General features: G+C 57.5%; 1 protein-coding gene across 2 annotated transcripts in view; it reads left to right on the top strand.

Annotated features, from left to right (window-relative positions):
- The window catches only part of CHST8 (carbohydrate sulfotransferase 8), a 120,611-nt gene that overhangs the window by 47,223 nt on the left and 60,555 nt on the right, over positions 1-12,833 (top strand). For both annotated transcript variants that reach the window (XM_062176677.1, XM_062176678.1), the window contains exon 2: positions 11,606-11,821. In XM_062176677.1, the coding sequence (XP_062032661.1) occupies positions 11,692-11,821 (130 nt within the window). In that variant the 5' untranslated portion in view covers positions 11,606-11,691. The remainder of the gene's footprint in view (positions 1-11,605; positions 11,822-12,833) is intronic.

Genomic DNA, 12,833 nt, shown 5'->3' with positions numbered 1-12,833 from the left:
CACTATTCTGCTGCGGGATGCTCCCTGGCTGAGGACTGCCTGCAGCCTGGCAAACAGATGTCGTAGTGCACCATGCCCAGGCTCACAAAGGGTTACAAGGTTTCTGTGTGTGTCCTTGAGACTGAAGAATAGGATCCACCAGGACAGGAACAAGGTGGCAGGCTCAGCAAGGAAGAAACCAGTGTGGTTCACCAGCCAAGAAGTCAGAAGAGCTTGATTGTAGAGAAGCAAGCACCCTGCACAGAGAGGATGGGGACCACCAGGCACCCACACAGCCACCCTGAGCTCTGCATTCTATCCCAGGACAGCTCCCCTCACCAACAGCCCTATGGCCTGAGTCCACCATGGCACCTACTTACAGATCAGGAAACCAAAGCTCAGAGACATAACAGCATGCCCAGAGCCTCCCACTGAGAAACTGGAGTGCTCCGTAGCAGGAGCTCTCTTCCCTACACTGTAACCTTCTGGTTACCCATGTGTCAGGAGAAGCCCTATAGCTCCCTTGGAACACATCAGAGGGTGCCTCACCTAGCCTGGGGCCATCAGGGGGTGGTGAGAGATGAGGGTATGAGGTCATCAAGGACTGTGTCTTTGGGGGCCACTCTGAGACATTTGAAGCCCCCAGGCCCTCAGAGGCTTCTGAGCAGGGTGGTGCCTGCAGATGTCACTCGGGCCCATTGCAGCTGAGAGGAGCTGTCCAGGCCTCAGGTGCTGAATCAGAGCAGCACTGGGGGTCTGGCAAACATTGACAGGACACCTGCCAGAAGGCTCAGTCTGCAGTAGGATGGGGAGGAGGGGTAGAGGGAGAGAGGATTTAAGATGAGCCCAAATTTCTGGATTTCCAGCATCCTGTGGGGGAAGTGAGGGTGTCTGTGGAGCCACTGGGATGGGAGACATATATATCAGCAGGAAGGAGTCTTAGGGAGAGCCTTGTGGAGGAGGTGGACTCCTGTCTTGTGCCCTCCAGATCACTCCAAGCCCTGTCCCCAGCCTGGTGGCCATAGGAACATTGTTCCTCCACACAGCAGCCAGGGTAAGACCAGGAGAATGGATTGTTCTGCTATATGCTTAGTCTTGGAGCCTTCAGATTGGAAGAGACCAGCCTATTCATAGGAGTGCTCCAGGGAAAATCAAGAATGGGGTGGTCTCCTTGAGTGCCAGCTTAGAGTGGCCAACCTGCTCCAAAGGGGGTGACCGTGTGCATGCTCTGTACAGATACACAGAGTGCACCTGCTGGATTGCACAGCACTGCAGCTAAAGCTCCCCAGAGTGCCAGCCTCCCTTCTCTTTTGCCATCCTCTTTTTTTTTTCTTTCTTTTTTTAAGATTTATGTATTTTGAGACAGAGTTACAGAGAGAGTTGGAGACAGAGAGAGAGAAAGAGAGAGAGAGAGAGAAAGGTCTTCCATCCACTGGTTCTCTCCCCAAATGGCCATAATGGCTGGAGCTGAGCCAATCCGAAGCCAGGAGCTTTTTCCGGGTCTCCCACCAGGAGCTTCTTCTGGTCTCCCACGAGGGTGCAGAGGCCCAAGGATTTGGGCCATTTCCTGCTGCTTTTTCGGGTGCATTAGCAGGGAGCCAGATTGGAAGTGGAGCAGCCGGGACTTGAACCGGTGCCCATATGGGATGCCAGCACTGCAGGCAGGGGCTTTAACCCTCTGTGCCGCAGCACCAGCCCTTTGTGTCCCCACTCTTGATGGCTCTGTCTGCTCACCATACCTCGTCTGAGCACAGAACCAGACACTGTTGGCAGGCAGACACACAAGGCCTCCTTGTGCCAGCCACAGGGAGAGGGATTCCCTGGAAGGAGGTCAAATGTCCTTGCCTTTCTCTCCTCCTCGGGAGTCTCTGGATTGCTGATTGCAGCTTGGAGGTGGCCACCCCCTGCCAGGGGCCAGGGCATTCAGGCTTTACTCACACACTGCTTTCTGTCCGTATTATACCCCAACTTTCAATTTTGAGGAGTAAATATGCAATTTCTTCCTCCCTGTAATTTTCCCTGCTGTGGCTATGGATGTCAGAGCAGCTGGAAAATGTGAATAGCTCAGTGCTTTCTAAAAGTAAAAGCAGGCTGGCCATGCAGCCTCATGCGTCCCCGGCTGCTCTTAGCAAGACCCAGTGGCTCTGCTGGGCGGAGCTGCTCTCCAGGTTGTACTGTCAGGGGAACTCTTAACCCAAATAATCCGTATCCCCGCCTTCCATTAGCAACGAGATAATTGTCCAGGAGTACGTGTGTGCCCGTGTGTGAGTGCACGCACCTGTGTGCACGCATGCGTGTGTGTGTGTGTGTGTGTGCTGTGGGGATGGTTCTGGAGGAGGGGAGCTGAGTGTATTTGCTTACACAGCCAAACTTTCTGCCTGTTCTCTGGAGATCTCCAAACCTCCGTGTCTCTGTAACTGAAGGTCAGGACAGTCTGATCTAAGCTTTTGTTTAGGAAAGCAGCGGCGGGGGTGGAGAGGCGGGGTTGGAGTCCAACAGATCTGGGATGGCTCTTGTTTATTGTGTAACCTTGGCCGTGTCTCATCTCTCTGGGGCTTTCGCCACCTCTGGTGGACCCTGATCCTCAACAGCAGGGACATGCTGACCGCCCACGGGACGTGAGGTGAGCAGCCAGCCTCGGCTCGCAGCTCTTTCTGGTTCTGCAGCCGAGTGCCTCTTCTGAGGCCACGGCCTCCCCTGGGCAGTCTACGTCCAGCTGTGCAGTGCAGTGGAAGGGAAGGGCCCAGCCGTCTCTGCCTACCGTGGGCCACTCCGACCCGTGCTGCCCACTCCCAGAACCCCCATCAAGGCCTGTGTCCCTGCTGGACTTCCTGCTTGTTTCGGCTTCCTCCCTCTTCCCTTCCCAGGTTGCCCCTTCGTGACTATCTTGTACCTCCAAACTCCATCCCAGCCTCTCCTTACAGAGAACCAAACCCGTGATGGATCAGGATAATAATTTTCACTTCAAGAGATTATTGTGTGGAAGCTAAATAGGATGTTTCTATAGTATCCAGTGTAGCCTTGAACATGAACAAAGGAGGATAAATATCAGCTCCTTGCTCATTCCTTCCTTGAAAAACTGTGGCTCTCAATCCCGTTCCAGGCCAGCATGGGTGTTCACAGCCTGTGCCCTGTCCCAAGGGTTGGAAGGGGAAGTGGCTCTGCAAGTTTGTTGTGGCTGACTCTGGTCCTGCCCGAGGACTCTGGTCCTGCCAGAGTCTCTGGTGGCAGTTCTGTCCCTGTGAAGTTCATTATCCGTGGGTCACGTCGGCCCCATTCAGGGATCCTCGCTGAGAAGAAATTGGGCATGCAAATACTCTTCTATCATAATCGCCATGTATCCACAGGGTAATTCATAAAAGAGCAGGGAATATATTGAAATTCAATATTGTTTTAGTCCAAATCAATATTAATAATTGTTTGCATTTTTAAAGTGCAATTTGCAATTGAAAAATGCACAAAGATCAACCATTAGTTGCTAACACATCAAATTTTCCTATTAAAGGCATAGTCCCTTAACTTTAAAATGTTTCTTATACAACAGGGGATGGTGTTGATCCATGAAAATGCTTATCTGTTATTTACGTGCACAACATCAGAATGTGCTCCCATTGTTCGTGAGCTGAAAGACCAGTAACTTTTAAACTCTTGCCTTTTTTTTTTTCAAATGAAACTTTTTGTTTTGAGACAATTACCTATAGGCTCGTAGAACTATAAGTGATGCAGAGAAATCACCTGTGTGCTTTCAGTTGTCCCCCTAATGGTAACAGCAGACAAAACTGTCATCCAAGACCACAGCCAGGACATGGACGCTGAGGAATTCAGAGGACGTCTCCATCACCACGGATCCCTCCCAGTGCCCTTTCAAACGCAGATGGTGGCTGTGGCTTCAGTGGGATGGGCATCCTCTTGGTTAGATTTCTGCTTCAGGATGCTTTCCGTCACTAAATGAGGCACCGTCCCCATCAGGCTGAACGTAGTTCACGCACAGAGGAATTGGTCCCTTAGGTAGGAAGTAGCCCCAGGTGGGATTCACCTTGGCCAGGCCTCGAGGAACCTGACTTTGTGCTTCAGAAGGAACTTGCGAACACAGGAGTTTGACACCTGCGCCAGGGCCTTTGATCCTCAAACCAGGACAGAGTCATCCTGGAGGGAAGCAGCGTGGCAGGGATGGTCTGGCCCACGGGAACCTGGCCGACTCAGGGACAGCATTCCCAGGGTGTAGAACTCGGGAGGTAGACCCTGGCAGCCTTCCCAAGGCCACGGCACAGCTGTGACCCAGATCTGTGGTGAAGGGCACCTTTGTCGCAGGGCCCAGAGTGGCCATGCGTGGGTGAAGTCCACAAGGTAGTACTTTTTTTTCTGTTTCCCAACACATTCTTCTCACGCTGGAGCTGCAAGGGACTTGGGAACTGAGCTACAGCGTACAATCTGGACGAGAACTGGTTCCGAGAGACAGAAATCAAGTCCTGAGACTCACACGGCTCAGCGGGAGGGAAGCCAGGCCCAGGCCCTCGGTCGTCCGTCTTGTGACATCTACTGCTTTGCTCAGGCCGCCTTTGTTGGTTGGTTTTATTGTAGTTAAATATGCTTCCCTAGAATGGATCACCATGACGACTTTTAGGTGTCCAGTCCATGGCAGTACGTGCACTCCCGCTGTTATGCCACCGACCCCCCATCCGTCTGCGGGCCTGGCTCTGCTCCCGATTCCCGCTGGCTGCTGTTGCACAGTCCGGGGAGCAGCAGGTGACGGCTCCCGTAACCGGGCCTCTGCCACCCATGTAGGAAACCTGGGTTCTGGTCCAGGTTCTGGCTCGGGCTCACGCTGAGCCCTGGCTTTTGCAGGTGGGAGGGGCGTAAACCAGCAGATGTGCACTCTGGGTGTGAGCTCTCGCTGTCTGTCTGTGTCTGTATCTCTCAAATAAATAAAAAAAGTATCAACCTTTGTGGGAAACCCATGCTATGACAAGATCACGCGTGAACTTTACTTTGATTTGAACCAAAATTCCATTTTCTGTGAAGTTTTGGGAGTCCCCTCGTGTTTGCTTGTGCAGGTATCACACCTATTGATATGCATCTGCATATCCACATTTATCTTTAGAAGTATGTTAGTGGGGGCCGATGCCACGGCTCACTAGGCTAATCCTCCGCCTGCGGCGCCGGCACACCGGGTTCTAGTCCGGTCGGGGCACCGGATTCTGTCCCAGTTGCTCCTCTTCCAGGCCAGCTCTCTGCTGTGGCCCGGGAGTGCAGTGGAAGATGGCCCAAGTGCTTGGGCCTTGTACCCCATGGGAGACCAGGATAAGCACCTGGCTCCTGGCTTCGGATCAGCGTGGTGTGCCGGCTGCAGCACGCTGGCCACGGCGGCCATTGGAGGGTGAACCAACGGCAAAGGAAGACCTTTCACTCTGTCTCTCTCTCTCACTGTCCACTCTGCCTGTCAAAAAAAAAAAAAAAAAAGTATGTTAGTGGGGCCGGCGCTGTGCCACAGCAGGTTAAAGCCCCAACCTGCAGCACCAGCATCCCATATGGGTGCCAGTACATGTCCCAGCTGCTCCACTTCCGATCCAACTCTCTGCTGTGGCCTGGGAAAGCAGCACAAGATGGCCCAAGTCCTTGGGTCCCTGCACCCACGTGGGAGACCTGGAAGAAGCTCCTGGCTCCTGGCTTCAGATCAGCCCAGCTCTGACTGTTACAGCCATTTGGGGAGTGAACCAGTGGATGGAAGACCTCTCTCTCTCTCTCTCTGCCACTGCCTCTCTGTAGTTCTGCCTTTCAAACAGACCTGCAGTCTGTTGTGCCCTGACGGAGGGCGTGGCTCGGGTGCCTCGGTGCCAGGCTCCGCTGAGTCCCGGGAGGGAGGGAGGAGCATCACTTCCTTGCCTCCTCTGCTCTCAGGGGATTCAGTTACTTGCTGTCCTGATTCCAACCTCGATTTAATCAAAACACACCCGCAGCTCCCTGAAACATAAGTGACCTTTTAAAAATTCCAGGTCCGTGGAGTGCCTCCCTCCAGTCGGCCCCCCTCCCGCATGCATCAGTCATTATTGATCCCCTAGGCTGTGCCAGGCACCGTGCTGAGTGCCAGGAATGCAGAGAGGAGGCGGGGCTGCCACCCAGTGGGGGAGGGGCAGGGCCCAAGTGCCCGAGCTTGCAGTTTTGGCTTTGGGGTGATGAGGGGGCCCTACAGACTCTGCTGCAGCAGGGGGAGAGGAGGGACTCAGCCTCTACCTGTAGAACTACTCGCCCCTACCCTGCACCCTGCTAAGAAGTCCTGGGCAGAGGTGGCATCCAAGGTGCGGTTCTCGTCCTAGCAAGGGAGGGGGCCTGTGGCTCTTGGGGCCCTCTGGCCGGGGCAGCGTGTCTGCAGGCCCCCTTGGCCTCCACTCAGCCCCTCTCTGTGTTCAGGATGGTGGGAGGCTGGGCTGCAGTGTTGTAGGGAGGCAGGGCCTCAGGACCAGAGGGATCCGATGTGCACCTTGACCTCCACCCTTAGAGGGATGCCCGTTCTGTTCGCTGCAGTCAGTCTAGGGGGCTCTCCACAGGAGCCCTGCCTTGTAACGGGAGTGGATGGTGGGGGACTTGCCTCCCCTTCTCCAGGGAGTGGGGTGCAGCTGCGCTCCCGTCCCCACCCCCAACCCCAGCCCCAGCAGTCAGGGTGGGGCAGGAGCAGACCTGATCTTGCATCTCCGAGCCTGAGCACTTGGGGCCATCCATCAGCCTCAGAGAGCATTGCAACTTTATGCCTACGCATAAAAGCTGGAGGGACTCGTCCTGGAGTTCGCCGCCGCCGCCGTTGGAGCGGTTTTAATTAGCTGCAGGATTTTAATGAGCTGAAATCGAGAAGCGCCCGTCTCCGAAGTCAGCCAGAGCGGCACACAGGGAAGAGGAGTAGTCTGAGAAAACAGATGGAGGTGGTGCTCCCCGGGGACTGGGCTGTGCGCTCTGCCCGGCGAGGAGCACATGATGCGGGCGGCCAGGGGTCAGCCGCCAGTGCCCAGCCTCCGGGGCCCCTGTGCGCCGCGGCAGAAGGCACGGTGCCGGATTCAAGGTGACGGCAGTGCCTGGCTCTGTTCTCCTCAAGTTGCCATAGCAGCCTCTCTCCCGGCTGCTTCTCCCGGAGCCCTCAGCTGGGAGGGACGTCATTGTTCACTCCTGCCCGTGCGAGGAGACAGGCAGACGGGGAACTTTCCCAGGCCCGGGGCCCGCTGACCACGTGGCTGCGCCCGGGTTGCTGCCTGGAGTAGGGCGCGGGAGCAGAGGGTCCCTTGGGTGCTTGGGGGCACGTCCAGGCCTTGGAGCAGCCGCAGCGCAGCTGTCCTTGGAGCCATCCGTGCGTCCGTCCGTCTGCCTGCCCGCCGGCCGGTCGCCACTGGAGGTGCGTGTGTTTTGGTTGAATTCCCGAGTCCTTGCTTGTGCCCCGAAATCAATTTCCCCAAAGAGACACATTTTTAAATCAAATAAATAAGGAAATAGGAGGACTTCCTGGCCTTGCCCTGGGCCCCAGGAGGTGTTTATAAGATTAATTGGATTTTTTTTTTTTTTTAAGTGAAAATTGGTGACGCCATTCAGGCCTCAGGGAGCGAGGCTGCTGGGAAGACTGGGAATGACGGGGAGGCCGGGAGCTCCTGTGAGCTCAGTGAGCCTCCTTGTTTTTCTTGCATGAGCCCTGCCCCCAGTTATGTGAATTTCTGGTTGTCTGTGGGTCTTGGAACGGACGGGGAGGGGAGGGTCCTTGTTGTGGGTGCTGAGTGTGATGCTTTGCGCAGCGAGCGTAAAGTGGTCTCAGTGGGGGCCCAGGCTTGTGCATGTATTTTCAGGGCCCCAGGGGAAGCCAGACCCCAGCCGGTGACAGGTTACAGAATCCACCTCCCAGGCATCCCCTCGGCTCCCCAGAGAGGGAGACAGATGGCCTTGGAACCCCGCGACCTTGACATGTGACTTTGAAGATAAGGACCCTCGGGGGACACTGGGGAGCAGAAGTGGACGCACTCCGGAGTGTCCGGTGGACTGTTGCTGACCTGGTGCAGCCCCATCTTGGGGGCGGGAGCTTGCCGTGGAATCCGTGGGGCATGGAAGACTCAGCCATGTTGCAAGTGTCACCCAGGAGGGCAGGCCAGTGGGATCTGTGATCCCTGTATTTTTCTGGAGCCGAGAGTTAGCTGCTCAGATGGTCCCTAGCGAGAGGGAGCTGGGGGGGAAAGGCGGGGTCCGGAGCTCAGGGGCTGGGGAGGGCGGAGGCACGTGTAGCTCCAACGCCAGCCTCCCTGGGTGTGCACCGGGCTCCATCGCTGTCTTGGGAGCCCATGGAGAAGACGGCTTTGGAAAAGGAGAAACGCACACAGCTGATGCTCTGGGGCAAGGTCAGCCGGAGGCGTCTTCTCTGCCAGCCTTGGGGGCGGGGATTGGCCTCATCCTGGCTCTGTGTGGTGGGCATGGTGGCCACAGGCTACCAGGACCCCCCTCCGTCTGACAGCGAAGTCTGTGGTGGCTTGAGCAGCAACCACGTGACAGACTGGGGACCGGGAACCCCCAGGCTCCTCTGTGGCCTCTGCCACAGCACCAGCTACCGAACAGAACTGGGGTGATGACCACATGTGCTCCCAAGTTCCCTTTGTCCATCTAAGAGTCCCTGGGCCAGTACTGGGGAGGCCTTCCTTAGCCACTTCACCGGGATGCTCTGTGCACTAGCCTCGAACTTGTCCGTCCTTCTCTCCCTTGCCCCCTCCTTGTACAATGAGTGTCTTGATGTTGGAGGCCGCTTGCCCTCGTACAGGTTGGACTCCTGGGGTCTGACTCAGGACGCCCCTTTGGCTGCAGGAAGTGAGCCCCCACCGTAGTTGGCAAAATCAGGGGCTGGTGACAGCCTCTTTACAGCTGGTGGCCGTCAGCTGTGTGTGTGCACATGTGTGCGGACATGTACGCATCTGTGTTCACGCATGTGTGTATTCATGTGTGTATGTGTGCCTATGTGTTGTATTAATGTGTGTGCATGCATGTATGTTCATGCATGTATGTGTGCACATATGTGTTTGTGCATGGTCTATCTACACATGTGCTCATTAATGTGTATGCACATGTATGTACATACATGTGTTCACACACATGTACATACATGTGAACACACATACATGTGTGTTGTATGTGCGCGTGTGTTCAAGTGTTGTGTGCATGTATTCATGTGGGGGTGCGTGTGGGGGTGCACAGGCAGGGTGCTTGTGTGAACGTGCCCAGTAGCAGCTGCTGCTCCAGAGAGGCCTGGTCCACACTGCACCTGTGTGTGATGTCATTTCAACTCTTCTACTCCTTTCTGTGACTGCCGGGCATCCCAGGGCGTTCAACCCATTGCTGGTGGGGGACTGAGTAAGGGTCAGAGAGACCAACTCCCCTGCCCCTGGGTCGCCCATCTTTCCCCAGGAGCTGGATCGAGGCGGCAGCTCATAGCCCAGACCCTGCACACAATGCCTGTCATTGCTGGAGAGGGGCCCTGGGACTGACTCACTGTGGGCTGCGTGAACAGTGGCCCTGTCCGGCAAGGAGACCCCAAGGCTGTGCCGCTGCAGGCCCATAAGCCAGCCCCGCCCGGGCAGTCGTATCCACGTCAGCCACAGAGGGAAAGGCCCCAGCCCCACACAGGGAGCTCTTAAGGACAGGTGGCCGTCCCTTTACCTTCATTGCAAGCAGGGCAGGGGTGGCCCCGGTTGATGGCGGGAGGCAGCGGTCTTTCTTGGTGACAGGGGCCAGCGGAAAGCCGGGAGCCGCCTCCAGAGGCAGAGAGAGCCCAGCCAAGGAGGTCGTGGGAACCACCTGCTCGGCACAGTCCAGGGAGCCCACCGCCAAGCGCACAGAGGCCTGAGGCAGGTTAATTAAAGTTAACTGAGTGAAAAAATAATTACAGAGACTGCAGAGGGGAGAAACCCAAACCTGCAATTTACACTCGGCAGCCCCTGAGCTTTGCTGCGCGCTAGCCGGTCCCAGGCGGGGGAGGGGCGGCACTGCCTTTCCTTGCTCGCCTCCTCCTGCCCCTCGGGCTGGACACAGGGAGATAATAGGAGGGGCTGTGGCCAAGGGAACACCCTGGTGCATGTGGCGAGCCGGCCACCACCTACCTGTGGTTTCAGAGCCGCTGGGACCTGCCCCTGCCCCACCTCCCTTGGCACTGCCCTGTGCCAGGATGAGGGAGCTGTGGCAGGCTCCTTGGATAGAGGAGGTGGTTATTTTCCTAGACCTGGGCCAGCAGGGCCGGGTGATGGGGAGGGGAGGTGCCCAGACACCTGCTGCCTATTGTAGACCCCTCCTTGCCACCTGCCACCTGCTGCACCCACATTTATCCCACTGCAGGCACGTGGCCTTGGGGTGCTTCCGTGTTGATCCACAGCCCTGCCCAGGGGGGTTGCTGGTTGGAATTTGGGATATCGAGCATTCCTTCCTCTGCCCTGTGGGAGGAACCAGGGTGAGGGCAAGTCACGTGGACACGCCCTGAGTGCGCCCCGACCAGAGCAGCAAGTGTCCATCAGCAAGGGCCAGAGTGAGGTCAGTGCCCAGCCTCTGAGCCTCCACACCTCGCATCCACGAGACGCCAGGTCCACCTGTCCTGTGTCAGCTCCTGGCCAAGGACTGGGGAATCAGGGACAACCTTGGACTGGCCAGAGCTTCAGCGATGATTCCGTAGGCCTTGGTTGCCACCTGCCCATCCAGGCTGCCAAGGAGGAGAGCTGTGCCTGGTGGTGGGGGCACCGGTCTGTGCCTGAACATCCTCTGTGTTTGGAAGCTTCTCAAAACCTCCTGCTCAGCCGGCACCGGGGCTCTCTAGGCTAATCCTCTGCCTGCAGCACCAGCACCCCGGATTCTAGTCCCAGTTGGGGCGCCGGGTTCTAGTCCCGGTTGTCCCTCTTCCAGTCCAGCTCTCCGCTGTGCAGTGGAGGATGGCCCAAGTGCTTGGGCCCTGCCCCTGAATAGGAGACCAGGAGAAGCACCTGGCTCCTGGCTTCGGATCAGCACGGTGCGCCAGCCACGGCAGCCATTGAGGGGGTGAATCAACAGAAAAAGGAAGACCTTTCTCTCTGTCTCTCTCTCTCTCACTGTCTAACTCTGCCTGTCAAAAAACAAAAAACAAAAACAAACAAACAAAACCCTCCTGCTCAATGGAGACTGTGTCCCTAGCACACTACAGGGAGGAGTCGGGTGAGTGCAGATCCAAGGGGGTCCCTATCTGCCTGGCCAGTTGCTGGGGACAGGGACCTGGATTCTGGTCTGTACCCAGATCCCTGTCCAGGGAGCCATGTGTTCACCCGGAAGCTCAGGGAGACTGGGCAGTGTGGGAGCGTGGCCACTGGTCACTGACTTGGGGATGGGCGGGTCTCAGGGCTCCCGACTGGACACACGCAGGCAGGGGCCAGAGCCTGTCTCTCTCTGTGGTTCTTCTGGGATGTCGGGGACCCAAGGGAGAAGTTAGTGTCCCGGCCACAGATTGCACTGGGACTTCCTTCAGCCTCCCTAGCCTGGGAAAAGTGGCAGAGATGCCTGGATAAGTTCTGGAGGGGCCTGGACATCCCTGGGGTTACCGTGGGGAGGGGGCTTCAGCCCGCCCGGATGCCCTGACCCTTACTCGTCCTCTGCCCTGCAGCCCTCGACCTGATGGATGCTTGCTGTGGACGATGAAGGAAGAAGGCACCTCCCGCACCCCAGAGGTGACCCCGGCGTGTGCCCCGGATGACCCTGCGACCCAGCACCATGCGGCTGGCCTGCATGTTCTTGTCCATTCTGCTGTTTGGAGCTGCAGGCCTCCTGCTCTTCATCAGCCTGCAGGACCCCACGGAGCTCGCGCCCCAGCAGGTGCCAGGTGAGTCCTTGCACTTGACCCTGCGGAAGCTGGCTCCCAGCCTGCCCACCCAAGGTGCAGGCCTCCACGGCTGCCCTGGCCTGCTGGGTCTGTGGGAGGAGACCCCCAGCAGGAGGAGCAAGGGTCCTGACCTCCCTGTGCCAGGCCTCAGTATCAATATGGCAAAGCTGTGTCTAGTGTCGGGCTACCTGTGCTGGGGCTCTGACCTCTGACCTGCAGCCAGCGCATAGCAGCAGGTGGCCCTCTGAAGAATGATGACCACGCTGCCCATCTGTCCAGGCAATGGTTGCCTTTAAGGACCTGCCAGCTTTCGGGCCCTCTTCCACATTGTGTGGGACATCAGAGGGGGAACAGTTTCTCCCCAAGCCTGTGTCCCTAGGGGAGACTCAGTCTCCCTGCCCAGTCCTGGGGACCCCTTGAATCTAGGCCCTGTAGCTTGGACACAGTGGTACCTCCTGGGCACTTCCTGGCTTTGTGGGGCCAGGCCTGCTCCTATCAGCACCTGCTGCTTGCTCAGAGTGGAAAGGAATGCAGGGTTTCCAGGCACCGGCACCCACGAGTCTCAGCAGTGGGCCCTGGTAGGGGAGGTCCCCCTGGCCCCCCACTCACAGTCCATATGCCCTGGGGCCTGCGTATGCTCATGCTCACCCAGAGACACCCCTTCCCATCCAAGCACACACACACACACACACACACGCCCTCCCTGGCTCACTGTGACCCAGACACAGGAGGGAAGAGCTGTGAGGGACAGATGAGAGTGAGAGAGCAAGGGGATGGGGCGCACAGCCTAGGGGTGCCTGCCCTCGGGCAGACGCGAGGGTCCCCAGGCTGCAGCCGCCTCCCCAAGCCACACCCAGGGCTCTCACTGGCTCACTCTCTCAGCCGAGCTGCACCTGCTCCTCTACAGATCCTCACCTCCTGGTTTCCGCCCTGCACACAGGAGGCCCTAAGCACGGGCTGAGGGCCTGGGCACCGGGAGAGGAGGGGAGGGGAGGCCAGAGCCCGGCCCAGG

Source organism: Lepus europaeus, chromosome 19 (assembly GCF_033115175.1).
Source record: "Lepus europaeus isolate LE1 chromosome 19, mLepTim1.pri, whole genome shotgun sequence".
NCBI lineage: Eukaryota > Metazoa > Chordata > Mammalia > Lagomorpha > Leporidae > Lepus > Lepus europaeus.
This window is presented reverse-complemented; position numbering and strand designations above follow the sequence as displayed.